The sequence below is a fragment of the Ambystoma mexicanum genome, chromosome 6q (assembly GCF_040938575.1).
Source record: "Ambystoma mexicanum isolate Mex_15411 chromosome 6q, UKY_AmexF1_1, whole genome shotgun sequence".
Classification (NCBI taxonomy): Eukaryota; Metazoa; Chordata; class Amphibia; order Caudata; family Ambystomatidae; genus Ambystoma; species Ambystoma mexicanum.
Genome location: NC_090937.1, coordinates 489,668,072 through 489,689,413, shown reverse-complemented (window position 1 = coordinate 489,689,413; position 21,342 = coordinate 489,668,072). Strand labels below are relative to the sequence as shown.

Here is a 21,342-nt window from a genome sequence, read left to right as displayed (position 1 = left end):
CCAGGTGTATCTTGATGGAAGCATGCGCTAGTCCTGCCTTGGCCAGCGACAGTAGGTTCGGTAGCACTTGAGGGACAGTAATCCGTAGAGGGTTAATCTTCTGTGCACGGCACCAGACAGAGAACCTCTTCCACTTGTGTCCGTAGCACTTGAGAGTTGAGGACGCCCTGGCCTTCACAAGAACCTCCTTGCAGTCCACCGGGATATCGTACCCTCCAAACTCTAGTGCTGCAGGAGCCAGGCCTGCAAGTTCAGCGACTCCGGGTCGTGATTAAGGATGGCTCCTCCTTCTCTGGAGAGAAGATCTGCGTCTGTCGACAGTTTGACTGGTGGGAACACTGACAAGTCCAGAAGGTCCCGGAACCAGATCTGTCTCGGCCACGCCGGTGCAACGAGGATCATCCTGCACTGGGACCTCTTGAGTTGGTTGATGAGTCGGAGCAGCAACAGCAACGGAGGGAACGCATACAGGAACAGCCCATCCCAGGGGAACGAGAAAGCATCGCCCATGCTCCTCGGCTGGGGAAACCTGCTGGCGAACCTCTGGCACTTGGAGTTTGTTGCCGTCGCGAACAGGTCGATCTGGGGTTTGCCCCATGGCTGGAAGAGTTGATCCACTTGATCCTGGTGTAGTTCCCACTCGTGGCACGAGTGCAGCTCCCTGCTGAGTGAGTCGGTGATGGTGTTTTTTATCCCTGCTAGATGAAAGGGTACCAGAAACATCCCCTGGGCAACGGCCAGGACCACAGATCCTGGGCTTCCTTGGATAGGGCCGGGGATCTGGTTCCTCCCTACTTCCGGATGCAGAACATCGTGGTGGTGTTGTCGGTGAAGATCCTCACCACCTTGCCCTTGAGGGATGGGAGGAATGACCTGAGGGCCGAGAACACTGCTCGGAGCTCCAGTATGTTGATGTGGAGCGGCCTCTCCTCCAGGAGCCAAAGGCCTCTCGCGTGAAGATCTCTGGTGTGCGCTCCCCACCCCTCCAGGGAGGCATCCGTCGTCACCCTCACCTGGTGTGCTGGGGTCTGAAAGTCTGTGCCCGCCGCGAGATGCGCGCGGGTGCCCCATCACTGAACTGCTTGGCGGAAGACCTCGTTGAGCGAGATCTTGTCCTCGAAACTGCCCGTCACTTGCATCCAACGGACGTTGAGGAACCCATGTAGCGGGCGCATCCGAAGCCTGCACAGGCGCACCAGATAGATGCATGAGGACATCATCCCGAGAAGGGACTTGATGGATCTCACCCTGGCCACGTCCGTGGCCAGCAGACGCTGCACCTTGCCCAGGATGGTCTTCATCCTTTCCTCCGACGGCGAGGTCAATCGCGCTAATGTATCGAGCTTGGCTCCCAGAAACAGTGCGACCTGCGACGGAACCAGGTGGGATTTGGGGAAGTTGATGGAGAATCCCAGGTCCGTGAGCAGCTGGACAGTCTTCGCTGTGTGTTCGACGACGAGTTCCCTTGTTCTTGCCCGTATGAGCCAATTGTCCAGGTAGGGGTAGACGTGGACCCCCTGCAGGCGCAGCCACACCGCCACCGGTGCCAGGCACTTAGTGAATACCCTGGGAGCTGACTTCAATCCGAATGGGAGGGCCTTGAACTGGTAGTGCCGTCCTTGAACTACAAACCAGAGAAACATTCGGTGTCCCTTTAGAATGGGGATGTGAAATTACGCATCCTCCAAATCCAACAACGATAGGAAGTCGCCTTCCTCCAGCTGGGCCAATACATGCTGGAGGGTGACCATCTGGAACTTTTGTGACTTGATATATTTGTTTAGTCGATGCAGGTCCAGGATGGGACGCCATCCCCCTGTCTTCTTTCTGACGAGGAAGTATCTTGAGTATACTCCGGAGCCCCAGAGCCTCTTTGGGAGGAGCTTGATGGCTCCTTTCTTGAGCATCGCCCTTACCTCTAACAGCAGTTGAGGGTTGTGGTTTTCCTTCCTGGCCACGGGAGGAATGCGGGGGCAATTTTTTAGAAATTCAAGTGTGCCCGTGGGCCAGGGCATCCAGCTCCCAACGGTCGTTGGAGATGGACTCCCACACACTGACGAGCTTCGTCAGCCGGCCTCCCACCGGGGTGCTCCGGTGGGTGCACGACGCAACGGCCGGTTCAGTCCTGCTTGGCGGCGGCCTTGCCACCTTGGCCCCCCTGGCGACGACGGCGAGATCCACCTGACTTGCCTCGCCCCATGTAGGCTTCTTGCGACGAGAAGCGGGCCGCCTGATGGTATGTCCAGGAGCCACCGCCGAATCCTTTGGAGGCACCTTGCTTGCCTCCAAAGTTCCGAAAGGGCGGCCGTCGTTGCTGCAGAACTCCCAAGGCCCGGGCTGTCTCTGTGTAGGTCTTGATGGCCTGAAGTGACTCATCCACTATTTTTCCAAACAGGTTGTTCCCGTCGAAGGGCATGTCCAAAACTCTGGTTTGCACGTCCTCGCGGAAATCTGTTGCCTTGAGCCATCCCCGCCACCGAAGGCAAACGCCGTTGCCCAACTGGCGGAAACCAGTGTCGGCAATGTCCGTGGCTACTGTTATGGCGTGGTCCGCCGCCACCTCACCTTCCTGTAGGATCGCCAGGTCCTCTGCCCTCTTGTCGTCCGGAAGGAAATCCAACAGGGGGGCGATCTTGTACCACAACTCCCTGTCGTAGCGGGCCACGATTGCCAGGGTGTTGGCCGCCTTAATTGTCGTCGCCGTAGACGAGATGACTTGTCGTCCCATGGCATCCAGTTTCTTTCCCTCGCCGTCCGGTGGGGAAGTTGAAACCGATGCCCCCGCCGCTTTCTTCTTGGCCGCCGCTGAGACGACCGAATCCGGGGTCGGCTGTGACCTAGGGCACAAAGGGGCGGTATCAGGGACCCAATACTTCTTCTCGTACCGGTCCCTCTTCGCAGGCGCCATGGACGGGTTCTTCAGAAGAGCAAGTCCCTCGTCCCAGATGTCATCCAGCAACGGCACCGCGAGGACCGTCTCCCTCTTGGCCTTGCGCCGTTTGTAGAGGAAGCCTTCCTTCTTTTGTTCTTTGGGGCAGAGCCGAAAAAGCTTGGATGCCCTGGCAATCATGGCATGGAAGGAGCCAATTTCGTCGGGCAGAGAGGCCCGAGGAGGTGATGATGGGAGGCCCATCCTGTCATCACCACCGTCGTTATGCATCCCCGTCATGGCCGTATCTGCTCCCGTGTCATCCTCCGGGACAGGAGAAGGAGATAACGGCTGAGAGGGCCGTGAGGGCTGGAAGGGCGGGGGTGGATGAACTCTCCTCCTCTTGTTTGGAGGGCTTCCCGACGGGCCTGGTTCTACTGGGTCATCCATTGGGGGTAGGGGCAATCTCGTCCTTATCACCGTGCATAAGGTTTAGATTGCCATCAAAATGGCCACTGAGTTGTCCTGTGGCTCGGGGTTGTGATGGGCGCGACGGTTGCTCCTCCTCCATGGGAGCCTCGTCGGCACCACCGTCGCTCTCTTCATCCTCCTCGACGGGAATCCTCCCGTGGGACCGGACCTCCTCTAACTTCTCGTTGAGGCCCTCCACGAATTCGACCAGCACCTCCTCAGAGGCTGTATCCGTGTCCGTAACGGCCACCGCCCCCCTCTTTTTCCACCGGGGTCTTCACGGGGGTCTTCTCGATGGGCTGAAAAGAGGATTCCCTCCGCGGTAGCAGGGAAACTCTGGGCCCCGAGGTCGCCTCCACAGGGGTAGCCTGCACAAGCTTCGCCAGGGCCGTCGCAACTACCTCGATAGAGGCCTTAGCCGGGTGAGTCAAGGCCTTAACCACCTTGAGGGCACTTGAGGCCTTTACCTTGGGGGGGAGGGACACCGCCTCGCTCCCCCTCGGCTGGTTCCTTCGAGATCGACCGGGGCTTCTCCAGAAGCTTAGCCGGGTTCTCTGACTTTCTCTTCCCCGAGCCAGAGTGTTGGCTCGTGGTTGATGGCGCCGGTAAACGTGCGCCCTGCCTGGCAGCCGAGGAGCCCGACCATTCGGCGTTCCCGGTGCCAGCGGACATGCGGTGCTTTGCCTTTTGTTGGGCCCCCATCGCCGGAGCGCCCTCACAGGATTCAGAAGACCGCTCTGACTTCTTCTTCTCACCTGCTGGGCTCTTTCCTTCCAGCCAGTTGGCGAGACGGGTCCGACGATCCCTCATAGTCCGGTCCGTCATGTTCATGCAAAACGCACAGTCCTTTTCCGAGTGCGTTTTGTCTTCGTGAAGGCAGTAGAGGCATCTAGAATGCTCGTCCTCCTTGAACACATTCTGTAACCCGCATCCAGGGCAGTTCCTAAACAGCTTGGATCTGGGTGTCGAGCTTCCCTTTTCCTGGGCCTTGTCCACGAGGTAGGCCTCAGAAACTTCTGGAATCCTCCAAGAAGCGTAACTCGATGAAAACTTCACCCTTGAGGGGCGTAGAAAATTCCGAAACGGGTCCCCGTTGATCGGAAGTAGAAACGGTGGAGCTTGAGGCTCGACTGACCGAAAAAATGAGATAAAACTCTTTGAAAAAATGCAAAACGCAGTAATAGCTCGGGAGCTATAGCACGAGGACTCCCAACACTTGAACGTGCGGTAAAAATGTGAGGATGGCTGCAAGGGGCGGGGCCTAGGGAGAGGGCAGTCATTGGCTAGGGGCAGTATGACCCAGAGACCAGTGATTGGTTACTACTAAGAAAGACAGATCAGAAACGAAACTGATACTGATTTTTTCTTTATCGAGGATTCCCAGCCTGACGACGGGGAATATTCATGAGCATGTGAATCCATGCCAGACCCCACGCTGGAGAATGTAGGAATAAGCTGTTGACATTGGCCAGCGCTAGCTACAGCTGAAGCCTCATCAAGTGAGAACACAGAGATATAACTTGTTAGCTTTCAGGGCCTCATTACAAGTTTAGAGGTCTGACCGATCATGGGGTTTTGTTACTCCCCATTCTTAAGTCCCATTGGACTTAATTGGGGAACGGAGGCATTACCATGCATGGTACTACCCCCAATTCTTTCTCTATAATAACTCCATGGGCATGCAATTGGTTTTACCATCTTACAGAATAAGCAACTCATAATTAGGACGGAAAAAACAGGAGGTAATAACTCAACTGCCAGTTTTTGTTGCCTCCAAACTCAGAATGAGTCCTTAGTCTGCTTGGTCATGGCCCAGTCTCTGCGTGGGTCCATTCTGGCCCCTTTCTGGCTTGCCCTAAACTCTGATTTCCTAACCCTGTCCACGCAAATGGGGATATAATCAGCACCTATTTTATGGGCAGGCATGTAGACACTGCATCCTTGACACAATCACACTCAACCACACCGCACCTGGCGCAATGCACATATTCTACACCAGTTGCATCTTATGGCATGCAGCCTACTAATAATAATAATCTTTGACCAAACAAATTACATAGACTATTACCGTAGGCAATTAATATTACCCAACCGAGGATGGGATTCAATATATCAACCTTAGGGGGATGCGAGCCGAAGGCACTTTACCAGAATTGAAACATGATGCCTGCAATGCTCACACGGATAAAAGCAGAGTGCTTATCCCCCTCAGCAATCTTATTAATTGTTTTAATGCTGCTTGAGAGCACTACAAGCAACATGTTCTTAAAGGTCCCTGCATGATTTGACCCTTGTTAATACTTCAAACTTGCTCTGCCAGCATCAGTCAGGGTTACAAACAAAGTGCTCTTTGAAGGGACGAAGGCAACCCTCTTTGCCCATACACTCGGGGCGGGGAAATGTGTATTGAGGGCGCATGCCTCTGAATAAGGCCTCTGGTGAACACCCTGTTTAGCCCCTTTAGAAGTGAGCAGCACAGATAGCGTATCCTAGAGGTATTTCCGAGTTTAGTTACAGTGGACCATGGCAGCCAGGCTCTTTCACTTACCAAGTTTCTGCAGAATCTGGCCCCTGATCTGAATGCAGACAGACTGAACCAGCATCTTGTCACTTTCCTCCGCATAGGACCAAGTGCCTGCAAAAGAATAATAGACATATGTCACGTGATCATTGTAGGAAAGGCCTGGAAAGCTTTCCTTCACGCGGCCTCCAATCGTGCACGTTTGTAAAAAGAAAAACGTGAGAAATTTTCAATTTCTGAAAGGCATTTTAATTAAGGAGTTTTGTTTTTTCAGTCTCCCATTTCTTGTTACATTGAGCACATAACATATGACTTTACGATACATTTAATTGCATCCAATCTAATCTAGGCCTTGAAAGAGTCTTGTTTGATGTAATCTTATGTACCTTACGTTTTGTTGAATCTATATATCAATGTATTTATTTGTATTCCTTGGCTTTGCAACATGCTTCCATTCCTCATAGCACTGGGAAGGACATGTGCAGCTACATGTTAGTTCTGTATAAAACCCAAAACAAGCAACTAGAGAAAATAAGTAAGCAACCATTTATTTCAAAGGATGAGTCATGCCTTACTTGCCAAAGTGGCCCAAATGTTCCTTCCTGTAGTCAGGAGAAAGCACCTCTAAACTAAAGGAGAGAGACATTTGCCCCAGAGTGGAATGAAGGAAGTGTGGACTCCTCTTGCAGGATTACTGGGCCTGGTCCTCAAAAAGGGACATTCATTCCCACATTGCCAGCAGTTAACCCACTATGCTACCTTCGCTATGCTCTGCCATGCATTTAAATGCTACGCTGTCTTAGATTTGGTATGATACACTGTTATGTTATGCTATGCCACATCAGAGAGGTTTTGCACTGTTTACTAGGTTTTATGTGTTTTTTCCCCAAATCAAAATGCATGTTGATTTGAATCTATGCTTTTTTATTTGCAACTTCTTCCTGTTTTTAGATGCCCCGCCCCCATTCTCCACAACACACACACACACACCCTCTTTACAATTTTATGCATTTATTCTTCCCTTCATTTTATTTTTTGGGCCATGATGACGGCTTCTGCCATACTACCTGGTGAGGTCATGTTACGTCAGGGTATATTATGTGATGTTTTTTTGTTATATCATTTCACATTATGGTCTAATGTTTAATCACTTTGAAGCAACAACAAGATTTTACTTAGCACTCCCTAAAGCACCCAAATAAATAAGAAAAACCTCGATGTGTGAAATGGGCCATAACGCACGTGGTAGACCTGCACATTTAACTGTTATTTGTAACTGGAGGGACAACCTCAGAACGGGCAGGACAGAGAGGCTAGCGTATAGTTATATACAAGGGGGTGGTCCTGCCTTTAGACATTTGGGATTGCAATGATTTACATGCAATGAACATTTTAAAACCTCCAAGGTTTGAACAATAGAACAATACAAATTATGCTTCTATTGAAACGTCCAAGGTCACAGAGCTTTTGGAATTACTAACTATGAATAGTGACCACCAAAACTGTCAACACTTCTAGTTTTTGACGTCGGACCAGTCATCTGGATATCCCTTTCTAAGCCAGGCGACAACAGACCCTACCTTTGTTAGGATCACCGTCCACTTTACAGCGGACCAGCCCTACTGCTTTTTTGACTCATTATGAACCATATATGGGCTAAAGAGTGTGCATATTTATAACACTGACTTTATTTGCTTTTGTTGAATGCATTGAATACAAAAGTGCTTTTTTCACTACTGTGTTTATATATTTTTTTCACATTGCTGCTTTTATTTGAGAAAACTGTAATTCATTTGATTGAAAATGGTTCTGCATTTGTTTATTTCTTATGTTTGCAAAGTTATGCATGTAGCCTAATTAAAAAAGGTCACTATAAGTCCAGCGTTTGGAGAATTTCCCTTCTCTTCAATAGAAGCATAATTTGTATTGTTCTATTGTTCAAACCCTGGGGGTTTTAAAATGTTCATTGCATGTAAATCATTGCAATCCCAAATGTCTAAAGGCAGGACCACCCCCTTGTATATAACATTTAACCTGTTAAGCAGGCGCTACATCCTTTTTTTGACCTAAGATTCACATGCTGCCCTCTATTAACAGGACAAGGAAAATGCAGTCCAGGCCAAGAACAATATACAAGGCTGGATTATGTAAATCTACTCTCAGAAGGGCATAGCCTAAGAGTGCTTTGCTCCGAAAGGAGCAAAGTTTCAAAAACCACCCTCATTTAAAAGTGCCAACAACTCTTACCATCTTTCCTGTCTATAGAACCTGGCCATTCAGAGAGTAACTAGAAAAGCTGCAACCTACTGTTTTCTTGGGCATGGCCTCAGCATGTTCATGCTCAAAAGGGCATCTGAGTATTATGGAAGCCTTAAAAGCCCGACCCCTGCTGAGCCAAAGTCAGTGCTCATGCCCTTTGCACAAAAGGACAAGCCTAGGTACTCAGAGACTACTGTGGTGGTGATATGGTGCAGTATGAACACTTCAGACATAACACAAAAAGGGGGGGGAGGGCAGATTTGCTAATTTTTCAGGGAGTTGCTTAGAAGGCATACTCACATTTCTGACATACAATCGCTCCCAAATGAGGTTATTAAAAGGATTTCAGGGTGTATAAGCTTCCCAGATTCCCATTTCTCTGGGCTGTGAGCCTGTTTTGGAGGTTCCATGTGTTAATATCCCCGCAAAAATTGAGGCATGGACCCTGCGGGGGACACCCCCGCAATATTTTTTAAATGTGCGGGGGACACAGACGCAACCCCCGCTCCCACAAATTATCCCCCCCCCAAAAAAATTGCTTATGGCGTTCCAGACGACCATATATACAGCAATATTTTTTGGTGGGGATAATATTACCCTATACCGTTTTGGAGCCCATTTACCTCTTTTTATTACCCATTCTCTCGCTGTGAATGGCTGAGGAGCACCTCATTGCTGATCTTGGTTCCGCTAATGTTCACATTGTTGAATTGCCACCTGAAAAATCCTGTCGCTACTTCTCAGTACTGTGAGGCGGCCTTCATGTGACATACAGTGCTGCCCAATCGGCAAAGCATGTCATAGCCGTATGCTAATAGCCAATGCAATGCAAGGTATGGTACCAAGGGTACCAGACTCTCTCTTCATACAGGACAGACGTCCCTTCTCGCCCTATCCATTTTGTTTTTTTGCAAATCCACCTCCTCCTTTCACACAATCTGATGAACATAGTGTGCATAGGGAGGTCAGGCTATATTTTCTCCCTTCTGATGGCTATATCATACCCTGAAAATCTACCCCAAAGCAGGCACCACCCCATCTCACCATGCACCAAACTAAATACTAGCATGACCTGAAAGGGAACAATAATCGTTTTGACATTAAAGGGCCAGGCCGTTTTGTTTTTTCCCTACTAGTTTGACCATTCTTTTACCTTCTGTTACCACCAACATTTGCCTTTTATACAAAGTCTATTCTTGATTACACCACTCTTGGCTTGGGCTTGGCAGCCACGGGATTGTCATTCTGGAGTTAGACCTTGGCTACAATGTTCAGAAAAGCACAGGAAAATAAGTCACCAAATTTCTAGGATTGCTGAGTAAACACTCAAGCCCCTCATGCAGCCAACATTACATTGTGTACAAACTTAAAATTCTAAATCTCCCTTGAAAACACAACCCAAGTACCACAACACTTTAGGAGATATCCACCTCCCCCTTTCAGGGAACTATGGTCTGTGCTATCGCAAAACACTCCTCCCCGCTGCCTCGCTTTCTCCCTGTGCTTGTTGCATCTCTTTCCTGCTTTCCCATCCTCTTCTCTTCTCCTCGCTCATTTTCTTTCCTTCAGCAGACTATGGTCTGGATACCCAGGTTGGGGTCACAATATGCCACTTCATGGATAAGCACAGGTACACTGAAACTACTATGGTGGTGATTTGGTGCAATATAGAAGCAAATTAACATATCCTAACATTATGTGAGCAAATCATATGAACAAAAGGAATGCACTGCCCATCGTGGGTTGGTCTCAGCGGCTCTAATAAAAAGTCACACCTTAAAGTTGCAGAACGCTTTGTGATTACTTACTGCTACTCTTCATTACTCTTAGTCCAACACATTCATATCACACTCCCTATTATAAAGGTAGCAGGCCCCCAAAAGGAGTCAATATTTTCACAATAGATCCTATATCTATTTTAGATCTCCCCGCCCTTATGTATGGGACATAAAAGGGCCCAGAATTGGTAGAAGAAAGGCCCTGCCCTATCCAAGGACGGGGCGATTCATTCATTAGGGTGGGAGAAGAGGGGGGAAGTACTTTGACAAGGACCATAGGAGTGGGAGATATTCAGATGACCATTAAGTAATCAGAAGATTACCCCCATATCCCCTCTTCCTCATCCCATTCCTTACTTATGACAAGTGGCAGAGATGTATGATCATCCCATGTGCCACTCAACAAAACATGCCAACCAACATGCACTACGACACACAGTGATGCTTTATTGCAATATTTAGTGATCACTCTAGTGCAGTTTCAGGAACCCCTGTCCCAATGCAAAGTTCAGACTAATCCGGTATGTGGTGCATGAAAGTTGAGGTGGGTGACAAGATGGCCACCCTGCAGATTTATTAAGATGATATCCCTCCTTCTGGACAGATTTCTTATAACGATAACTTCCCTCTATACCACTGGTGGGTTTGGCTCTAAGGCCTCCCTCTTCTACCCACTGGAGGGAAATCTCCATGATGTTGTAGGCCAAGGAGATGGCGGTTCCCATCCACCTTCTGATGGAGATGGTGGAAGCCTTTCTGCTACTGCAAGACAATCCAAAGGTGACAAACAAGCTGTCCCAGGACCTAACAGGTAAATGTACCCGATTAAGACAATCCTTACATCCAATGATCAGGAACTCCCTTGGACAATCGGGAGGGGACGCTTGGATTGAGAAGTGACTATTACCTGTAACATGTGCAAATTGGAGACCACCTTGGGTCTTAGCATCGTGTTGATTTAGAGGGACACTGTCCCTGGACTATCCTCTAGGTGGAGAGGGGCGAGGCATAGCAGGGCACGGATTCTGCCAATGCAGCAAGATGATGTGACAACCACAAAGTTCAGGAATTGATGTCTTCCACAAGCAGAAGCTTGGGGAGGGAACCCTTAAGAATTTAAAGGAAAAGGGGGATTTCATGGTGGGACACAGGACCATGTGTGAGGAAGAGTAAAGGCAAAACCCAGCAATTATTGGAGACTTGTCAATGGGCCTGGTCCCTCAGGGTTCTCCCGCCACACTAATGGCTGCCCACCTTGCTCTGCAGGAGGAGTGTGTGAGACCCAACGTTCTTTCAGAGTTTAGCGGATGCTGGGCACTTCACATTCAATTGGAGGGACATTTCATCTGTTACACTAATAGGTAAAGGAGCCCCAGTGCCTGAAGTATGATGTGAGGGTGGACTGTCTGCCATAAACCTGAATACCGGGGCAACCTCCCCAGAGAAAACGTATCTCAACAAGCACTCCCTCTTAAGAGCCACTCCACCCATTGGCAGTTGTTGTAGGGATCTCATAGGTCCCAGGACCAAAGAGGTAGAGCAGGGTAAAAGGAATGGAGGAGCAAAGGCTAGCTGTTGCATCGGGGGAACCAGGTCTTCCTGACCCAGCCATGTAGAATCATGTAGAGACTGGCTTGCCTGTCCCTCAATTTCAGTAGGACTATGGTGATGAGCGGTAGGGGGTTGGCATACTGGAAAGCCTTTAGACAAGGGTCCTTAGTTAATATTTGGTGGTATTATGGCAGTAAATCCAAATACATACCAGCAAACGGATTTACTGTTACTACCACTTGGTCCGGCGGAATTACCGCTGTATTACAAGTGGCAGTATGGCAGTGTTAGTTCCCGTTTATGGACTCCATAGGACTCCATGGGGATTTCGGTTGAATTACCATTTACGTAATTCTGCCGAAATGGCAGTTTTTTTGGCGGTAAGGTAGCAGAAAAAACAAGTATTTTGCTGGTGGTTTTTCCTCCCGCCCACTGCCAAAACCATAGGAATGAGGCCCCAGGTCTTGATAGAGGATACATCCCCCATATGCAAGGGTGTTGGAATCTGGTGCAGCACAGCAGAAGGGGGTTGTTGCGTGAGCAAATATTTCAATCAGGGGAATCCTCTAGGTGGATATCAGGAGTTGGAATATGTCAGGCTGAAGGGGGAGCTCTTGGATAGCTGAGGAACATCTTGCTCAGGGCGATTTGCTTCCTCCTAATGTTATGTTATATGGCATTTGTATAGCGCCTAGTGCCATTGGTATGGCCTCAAAGCACTGTGTGATGTTTTCCAGGATAGCAAGTTCATCTTTATGAGAGCCGGAGGGTAACTGAAAGTCTCTGCAGGGATCGTTACCTCATGCGCCCCTGTATTATCTGGTCAAATCAGGACTGCCTTCTCCTGTATCCTTGCGGTAAATGATTTTAATGACCAGTTTGTCACCTCCAGTTCCTGCCATGTTGATGCCATGCTGGATTAATGGGGAGAACACCAACCTTGGATGTATCTGGATTGGCACAAAGCCCCCATCCTAGTAGGTTTGTGTCTGTTCTATTGATAGTGGACTCCAGGAGATTGAGGATAACACTCCTCTAGAGGTTCGTTTTTGCAATCACCATTTGATGAGGGAGATCACTGCTTGAGTGATGGGTTCTAGGGTTTCAACCATGTGTGAAGGTGCGAGAGGATGGGGCACAGGTGAGGCATGCCCCATGGGATCATGAAGATGATGGAGGTTATTAGACCATGAAGCCTCCGCCACCAGTGAGCTGTTGCTTCCTGCTGCATAATAAGGCGGGAGAGGGCCTAATGGAATAGCTGGGTGAGAGAGACTTGTCCTGTTGAGGTGCAGAGGATGGATCTGCTAAAATGGATTGTCTCTAACTGTTTAAGATGTGACATATCTTGTTTCAGGAGGAAACCATCGATCATCACTAAGGCACATACTGTTGGTACACAATCTTCTGCAACCCATTGTGATGTTCCATTGATCAAACGGGCATGAAGGCAGAAGATCAGCACACAAAGAGGAGGACGATAAACTGGAAATATAGATTTTCTGTGGAAAAGTGTATTTGTAGCCTGCCATTTGCCTGGGGATGCAAAGGTTGACGTAAGCAAGTTTAAGGGTGCAAGCCAGTTTCTTACTGGGATCAGTTGCAATAATATGTCGGAGGGTCGATATCTTGAATTGTATGTTTCATACCATTTAGTTGAGCTTCTTCAGGTCTAGAATCATCTGGGAACTGCATGCCGTCTTTGGGACGATGAATATGATGAACAAACACCACTAGCCCTTCGGCAAAGGAGCTATTGTGCCATTGCATAGCATGTCCGGAATCCCCTCCTTTGGGAGCTGCCTTCCTCGCTGGGCCATGCGACCAAGGTGTATTTCTTGTTCCCATCAGTATAGGTAAAGCTTCAAATTCTATTTGGTATCCCCTCGTCACCATCTCTCTCATTCAGGTGTCCATGATAGTCATGGTACATTGTTGCAGCCATCTTAGTACAATTAGGAAACACTACAGATCCTGAAATGCCTTAAGCCTTCGAGATGCAAAGGAGATGTCTGCCCAGCCCCACTCATCAAATATTGAGCAGAGGCACTAGCCCCAATCATCACAGCATTTATCAATGAATCTTTCACCACAGGCAAAGTCCCTTCCCTGTTTAAAGAAGCATGGGTGCTACCGTTACTAAAGAAAACCTCCTTTGATCCTGCCATACCGAACAACTTCAGACCGATCACCACAGTACCATTCCTTCTAAAAATATTAGACAGAGCTGCCTACGTCCAGATCCAACGCCACCTAGAATCAAATCAAATCTTAGGCACCCGCCAATCAGGTTTTCGCCCTGGTCATGGCACTGAGTCAGCCCTACTCGACCTCAAAAAATCAGATGGATGATATCAGAGACAAGGGAAAGCCTGCCCTGCTGCTCCTCCAAGACCTATCTGTGGCATTTGATCTAGTAGACCACAGTATTCTATGCCATCACCTCACCTGTGCAGCTACCTTCTCCCGAGAAGCAGCAGCCTGGATTTGCTCCTTCCTAGAAGGCTGAGTCATGAAGGTCTTTTCTGATCAAGTGTGTGCAGCGCCTGCTCCCATCAACTGTGGAGTACTCCAAGGTTCAAGTGTCTCCCACACGCTGTACAATATTTTCACTAAACCTCTTTTGGACCACTTAGATGCTCAAGGCATAATTTACACCAACTACGCGGACAACACCCAAATCCTACTCCCATTATCAGGCAACTACAACAAAGACTCTGCCCTGCTAAATTCCACTGATACCACCATCCAAGCATGGATGGTGACCCATGGCTTCTGCCTTAACGATGAGAAGACGGAACTACTCTTAGTCAGACCTCACTCTGTACTAAAAAAAACTCGAGCTAGAATACACTGCCTTCGACATAGACTGCACTTAGATCACTGTATCACCTGCTGTGAAAACCCTGGGTGTCTACTTGGATGCCACCCTCTCTCTCACTTCGTGAGTTAATGCCATATCCTCATCAGCAGCATACTCTACCAAACTTCTCGCGGCCAGACCCTACTTATCGGAAGATAGTTGCCTAACCATTGCTTGGGTGGTTGTAGGCACCAGATTGGATTACTGAAATCCCCTTTTCGCAGGTACATCCTCACACAACACGCAAAAACTCCAGACTATTCAAAATAATGCTTTATGAACTGCTCTAAACTTACATAGATATGATCACATATCTGACGGCAGGAAAGGGCACCCTTGCTTCCCATTTGGCAAAAAATCCTATTCAAGACACTTGCTATCAAACATAGTTGTATATCAAAAACGTCCCCACCGTATATTACCCAAAAAATTGTTATGCACCAAACAGATAGACCCAGCAGAACCCCATACACCCGTAGACTGGTACAACCAAAATACAAGCACACCAGAGTGGGAGGCTCCAGCTTCCCCGTCCTCGTTGCTAAGCATTGGAATGCCCTCCCAAAGAAACTAAGAGCAGAATAATCCTACTGGGCATTTCGCAAAGCCCTAAAAACCTGGTTATTCACCTAAAACATCCATCACTCACAGAAGTCTTCCTATGTTCTAATCTGCGACTCTCTGCAACCTATGAAGAATAATATGTTACTTGCCTGCTTAAACATGTATCTCTCGCAAGTTAAGGATTGACGAAATTGATGGCCCACAGGCTCCATGTGACTGGTTTCAAGCGCTCTGATGCCCGAGGGTTTGCGTGTGCTATATTAATTTTAAAAAAAATACATTAAAAAATAAATTAAATAAATCAGTCTGTTTCCTACAGGACTGTACTCTTTAGTTCAGGCCCAGTACTGACCTTTGAAACTTTGGAGGGGATCTCACCTTGGCTGAGGTTGACACATGTGCCCGGAATTGCGGTTTGTAATTCTCCTTGAAACGGGAAGATCTAGAACCCAGTGAATGCAGCCTTTTTTCTCTAGGGTACACACATGTTTGTCCTGCTTATTGATTTTGAAGACTTTATCTTCCACTCAAGAGTTGCAGTTCCTAGAATAAGAATGTCATGGCCATGTTCTCCTGGGGTGTGTCTGTTACCCAATCTCTGATGTGAATGTGTGTCCTGGCATCAACTGCCATTCCATCGTGATTGCAGCTGCCCGCACCCTGTTATAGGTTAGGTTACAGAAGAGTCTTGTTTACTGGTGTGTGGTTTCCAGTAACGGTGTACAAGAAGTCCCTTTCCCTATATTTTTGTATAGGTCTTGGGGGCCCTCCATTAAAGAAAGCATAATTGTTAGTCCTTAGTGACCAGAGTGCTCCAATATAGTGCTTCCTGAGTGTGAGATCCGCTTCCTGTCTATGCCGTCTCAGACTGTGGCCTCTTTGAGAGCTATGGAAAGGTGTCCAGTCAGGCCAGTTAAGCAGTGAGTCAATCTCCATGTTTGTGGGCACAGAATCTTTTTCTCTGGCCAGGGGGTATAATTTTTACATGGAACTAGGGAGTAGTTTCTGATCTGGCGCCCTCCATCATTTGTACCTGATGGTGGAGATAAGTGGAGGTCAATTTTATAGCTTCCATAAAATGTCTAATAGTGGGCTCCGTGAAGAGACTGGGCGAGTCAGCCATGGAAAATCCCATTCCTTGTGTTACATGAAGAAGGATTTAATCCGGGGAGAATTTCTCCAGCCATTTTCCTATGTTTTCCTCAAGGGCTGCAACCTTTACCTTTCCAGGTGTTTTGGACTACAAATCTCAGCAGCCCTAGACGGCATAGTCAATGGTGAGGGACCGTGGGAGTCATAGTCCAAAACATCTGGAGAGCGCAGGCTGCAGACCCCTCTTCTTCAGATTTGGTGTCTGGAACAATGCAGCATGAAGAGGAAGAGAGGGAAGTTTGTCTTTAAGAATTGCTCTTCTTCCCTTTAGTTTTGCCTTAGAGATCCTGCCATTGGGTATCTATAAAAATAGTGACTGGAGCAGCATAAATATCTTAACATAACTTATGGGGAATGCTTTCCACAGTTCCTTCCAAACTGGCATTTCCAATGAAGGCGGGCTCAGAATTATTTAACCAGTAACACTGGTCATCGTCAAAGTTTTCTTGAGTGAAACGAATATTAATAAATACCCTTCTCAGTTTTGTGTACATGGCATCTTCAAAATCGCTTTCTTCTTTGCTATCATTATTCAGATCTAGAAGCAGATCACCGCTTTGCCGCATATATAACTAGAGCTATTGCAAGTGTCCTTTAGAACTCATTATAGACTGGATTGCAGGATCTTTAGTCTCCAGGCTCTTACTGGTTACTGGAGAAAAGCATTTGCCCCCGTCAGGAACTAGTTACACAAGTTTGTTATGCACTCCCTTTAATAATTGTGTTCATAGAATTATAGGATGAACTCTATCCCAGTCCGTACCAAAACACAATTTACAAATGTAGTGCCCAACAGTCCATGCACTACACGCATGGTTTTTATTGAAAATCCCACTAACCATTGTCCCGTTCCAAAGGTCGAAAGTCATGGCAGAAAGAGCCTTAAATGGCGCCAAATTCAATGTACTTTTTTACTGCCTGAAAGAGAGTCTCAAATAATGCTTCTGGATCTCATTTGCGGTAAAAGCTTGTACGGGACACCTCAAAGAACAAGCATCACAAGGGGCTGGGAGGGCAATGATGTGATATGATAGGTTATTTATAACGTGCATAATACCCAGAGGTTTCTAAGCGCCGACCCGGGGATCGAACCTGTGTTGCTCCGTGTCGTATTGCTTCCAAGGCGAGCACGTTGCCGCTGAGCTATCCTCCCGAGGCAATGCTTTGGTACACTGACAGGAGAGATGATTTGCACTGGAGAGAGGATAGTGCAAAGGTAAACCAAGGTAGCCAGTAAGCTCAGTGCCGTGCTGCGAAGACCAGGCTGTCCTGCTACTGTCCCCTCGGATATACACCCTGGCTATACACTCCTGCTGGGACCCCACAGCTGTCTGAACACTTAAGACATACCACAAAATACAGGCAGGATTTGGGCAGGTCAAACGTCCGCTCCACCATCTTGACCAGAAACCACCCACCCCCACTGGCCCAGACTATTATACTTGTATGTGGAGATGTGGCGTCCCACAGTCACTGTCAGAAGCCATCAGGCAGGAATCGCACAGACCCACAAGCATCAGATACACGCCATGACGCAATTTGTGAAGCATTGCTGACAACAGCGCATGATCGCAGCCACTACAGAGGACGATTGTCATCACCACTTAGTCGAATAAAAGGTAAAGGCGTGGATTACCAACTCGACATAACGTGCTGCAATCGTCCATTATTCAAATTACACACCTTTGTCTGTTTTCGTTTTTTCAGTATGTACAACAATCCTAAGAGCAGTGACATGATTGTTGCATTATTTAGGAGGAAATCAAACATGTTGCTTTCAAAAAGAGCCTAGGGTCAATTAGATCAAAACTAAAGAGTGGCGTTACAATGTGACTGTCATATCCAATTATATATACACATGCGAAAAACAGCCGCCAGTGATAGTAAGGGGGGTTGCTGTCCCAGCTCTTTTGCTTAGCCCAAAGAGCTACGCCTGGGCTTCACGAATCAGCAGCAGATTCTGCTATTAGTTTACCGCATGTATTCCCTGGCCAGATAATCCAGTACACCACACTGGTCAAACATGTAAGACCCATGCCTGAATCCCACTTGTTTGAACAGGTACAGAATGTGATCACCTGTCAAGGCTCGAACTCCTGTAATAAATGTCGGGCTAAAAAATGACCTAAAGCCATTCAACAGGGATATTAATTGTAGGAAGTAGGACCACTCCAATGACCCTATATACAGACTGGGATCATAAAACAGCCTTTTGTTCGGCATCTGGTAGGGTTGGTTTTCTGTGGCGCAATACTGCTTGTGGCCAGGCCATTGTCCCCCTCCCCCTCCTGGGGCTCCCAAGACGGGGATATCGCTGGTGAAGGAGATGTAAATATCTGTGGACAGGGCCGGCCTTAGGAGGCAGCAGCGCCCTGGACAGAATTGGCGCCCGCCCCTCTCCGCTCGTCCCTGGTCAACAGGGGGAAGCGCAGGGAGGGCAGGAGCACCACATTTTATTTTCTAACTCCCCCTCCGGCACCTGGCAGTTAATCAGTGGTATAGGACGCTCATGCTAATGCATGAGTGCCCTATTCCAATGAAAACCGCCTCGCTCCCGCGTCGGAGCGATGAGGTAATACTCTGAATAGGGTGCTGATGCAAAGCATCACATAAGTGCAAAAATGCGCATTTAACAACAAAAGGGCACCTGCCGCGCCTTCCTGCCCTACGCCAGCTCGGGGAGCCCTTGAAAGACTCCCCCGAGCTGGCGTGGCATGGGGCTAATGGTGCAATGGGGGGGCATGGTGCTCCAGGCGGTCGCCTAGCCCGCCTGCTCTAAGGCTGGCCCTGTCTCCGGCAGCCCAAACCTGTGCTACAGCAGGCACCCCCGGCAGCCCTCTGGAAGATGGAGGGAGGGGGGGGGGGGTGGCCGTCTGTCGTGATGCTTGCAGAACTTTCAAAGTCTCCCCTTCTTTAGTCCAGAGAATGTGCACAGCGTATACCTGTGCTGTAACTCCTCCACATACTGTGCAGTGTAGAAAAAAACGATGTATATCTCGCACGATGTACGTGAAGCAGCTTACTGTGATGGACTGGGAGCATCTTCATTCTACTTTTGGACCACACTATTGGGGGTCATTGGTCGGGAAAAGCGGAGGTGAAAGTGGTGGTGCCCTTTTAACACCACTTTCTCCGAGCCGCAGGATTTTCTTTCATTGAGCAGGCGAGCTGGTGAGCGAAACGGACTGAGCACATCCGCCTGCTTTTCCCGCTCAGCCTGACAAACCCGCCTGGGTTACCAGCAGCATGTGATTTTCATAATGGCGGTGATGCAATGAATTCCCATGTAACCTGTTTGCACATAGCGTCTGCTAAACGCAGATCTATTTTTATATAGAACCCTTACCAGCCCAATTCCTTAAAAAAAAGCAGTTGGATTAGTAACACAGTATGGCGACTGTGAGGTAACTCAAACCATACATCACTGTCGGCCACAAAGAAACATAACCCTAACTGTGTACCTAATATGGCTAAATCAGCTGTGCAATGTCAATAAACTAGATGTTGGTATTACTTCTTTAAATGTATTACATTATCACTACAATCGGGCCTTCAGCAGGGCATACACATTAATGTTCATCTCTCTACACATCCACATTCTCCTGTGCACCTTTAGCTCCCTCGGAACTTTGACCTCATCCTGCCTCTCCACCTCCGTCATCTCTCTATGCACGTTAACCTCTCCCTGCGCCTTTAGCGCCTCTCCGTGCCTTTACTCTAAACACAGTCACCCTCGATAGTTCTGCATGGGCTTTTATAGGACCTGGTTTCTCCCCCTGTGTCAGGCTTCGCTCTAGGGCTAGCGGGTGTGGTGTTTGGTAATTGTTGATAGTCTGGGATTGGCTATGCATTCAGGTGTGGTTACAGGCTTTCCCACTTGGCACTCCGCTCCTGTGGACCAAGCCCTTAATAGGCTGGTCTGCCATCTTCAAACTCTGACTGCATGCATGCACTGTGAAATTGACACAGAGCCTGTAATTGCTCTCTGGGATGTTAGCGGGCTGCGGCAACCTTGGGAAAGAAGTCATGTTGGAACCTGAAGATGGTAATCCCCACTTTCCCATGATCTACTTAATAATGAAAGGCCAGATGTATGTTTGTCCAATGTGGTCATGCGCAGTAGAGGTTGCCCGAATGCACAGAATGCTCTGCTAGAGGGAGCTGTTGCCTTAGGATACACAGTGGTCCAATTTGCCTAGCTTTGCCTGCTTTAACCGCTAGAGGGAGCTGTAAGCTTAGGATATATAGCGTTCCTCCTGAGTGAATGAAAACCTGCACTTTGGCCCGTGTACACGGGCCTGTACACCTATCAACACATAATTTCTGTGGATCCGCATAGACTCATGCCGTGGCATGTGTTTCTACCTCACGCAAGTATTCATTTGGAGGGACAGAAGAAAAGACTCAAGGTGGCAGTCCTCTGCCCTATACCACCAGTTTTGTGGGTGGGTGGGGGAGGTGAGTGAGAAAGGGATCCTCCCCATAATTCCCCTGGACTCATATCTTGTTGAGGGTGATGGGGCCAAGACACCAGAGTCATCACACACACACACACACACACACACACACACACACACACACACACACACACATCCATTTGTTGGATGCCCTAATAGTGTTGAGCTCACACATTACAAGTTGTGAATGAGTATTATGTTAAGACTATCATTAAATTGCTAGAAACAAACCAGAGTGCAACCATTTTGATATAATATCATGGAGGCTCAATACCAAAATGCACAGAATGGCTTTTTGGTGGTTGGACGGTGGCCCCCAAGAGAAAGCTGCTTCACACCTGGTTGATGTGGATCATTTGTAATTAGGTCATAAAACTTGAGGTGACGGGCTATACTGGCTGCGAATGGCCCGCAAGCCAGAGATAAGAGCCAGAGTGAAGCGAAGGCCATTAACAGGATTTTAGGGCGATAACCGGTTAGTAGGGCCCACTACTGAGGGCTTTGTCACCATTAGGTTACTAGAGTACCCTCTGGCATTGCTAAGGGGAAGGAGTGTGAGCAAAAATAAACGGTCCAATGCTTGATTTGGCCCCAAACAAAATAGAAAAGAAAAGGCAGCTAAGGCACAGAACAGAGGCCATTTTCCCATCTCATGGTCATCTGTCAAACTAGAGAGGAGACATACACGGGTAAGAAGGAAGCCTGACTGAGGGCTCCATGAGGTCACACAGGATGAGCAGTTTGTATTTGCTCTCTGGGAGATTGGTGTGAAGCGAGAGGGAGTGGTTGGTGGGCTAATAGAGGGGATCAGGTGTTGCACAGGGAAGGGACAAGCAAGTAACAGCTTGCTTGAAATG

The 21,342-nt window shown here is 48.2% G+C and overlaps 1 protein-coding gene across 1 annotated transcript in view; it reads right to left on the bottom strand.

Annotated features, from left to right (window-relative positions):
• The window catches only part of ALPK1 (alpha kinase 1), a 642,651-nt gene that overhangs the window by 243,933 nt on the left and 377,376 nt on the right, over nucleotides 1–21,342 (bottom strand). Inside the window, exon 6 of the mRNA XM_069630980.1 lies at nucleotides 5,889–5,975. Within this exon, the coding sequence (XP_069487081.1) occupies nucleotides 5,889–5,975 (87 nt within the window). The remainder of the gene's footprint in view (nucleotides 1–5,888; nucleotides 5,976–21,342) is intronic.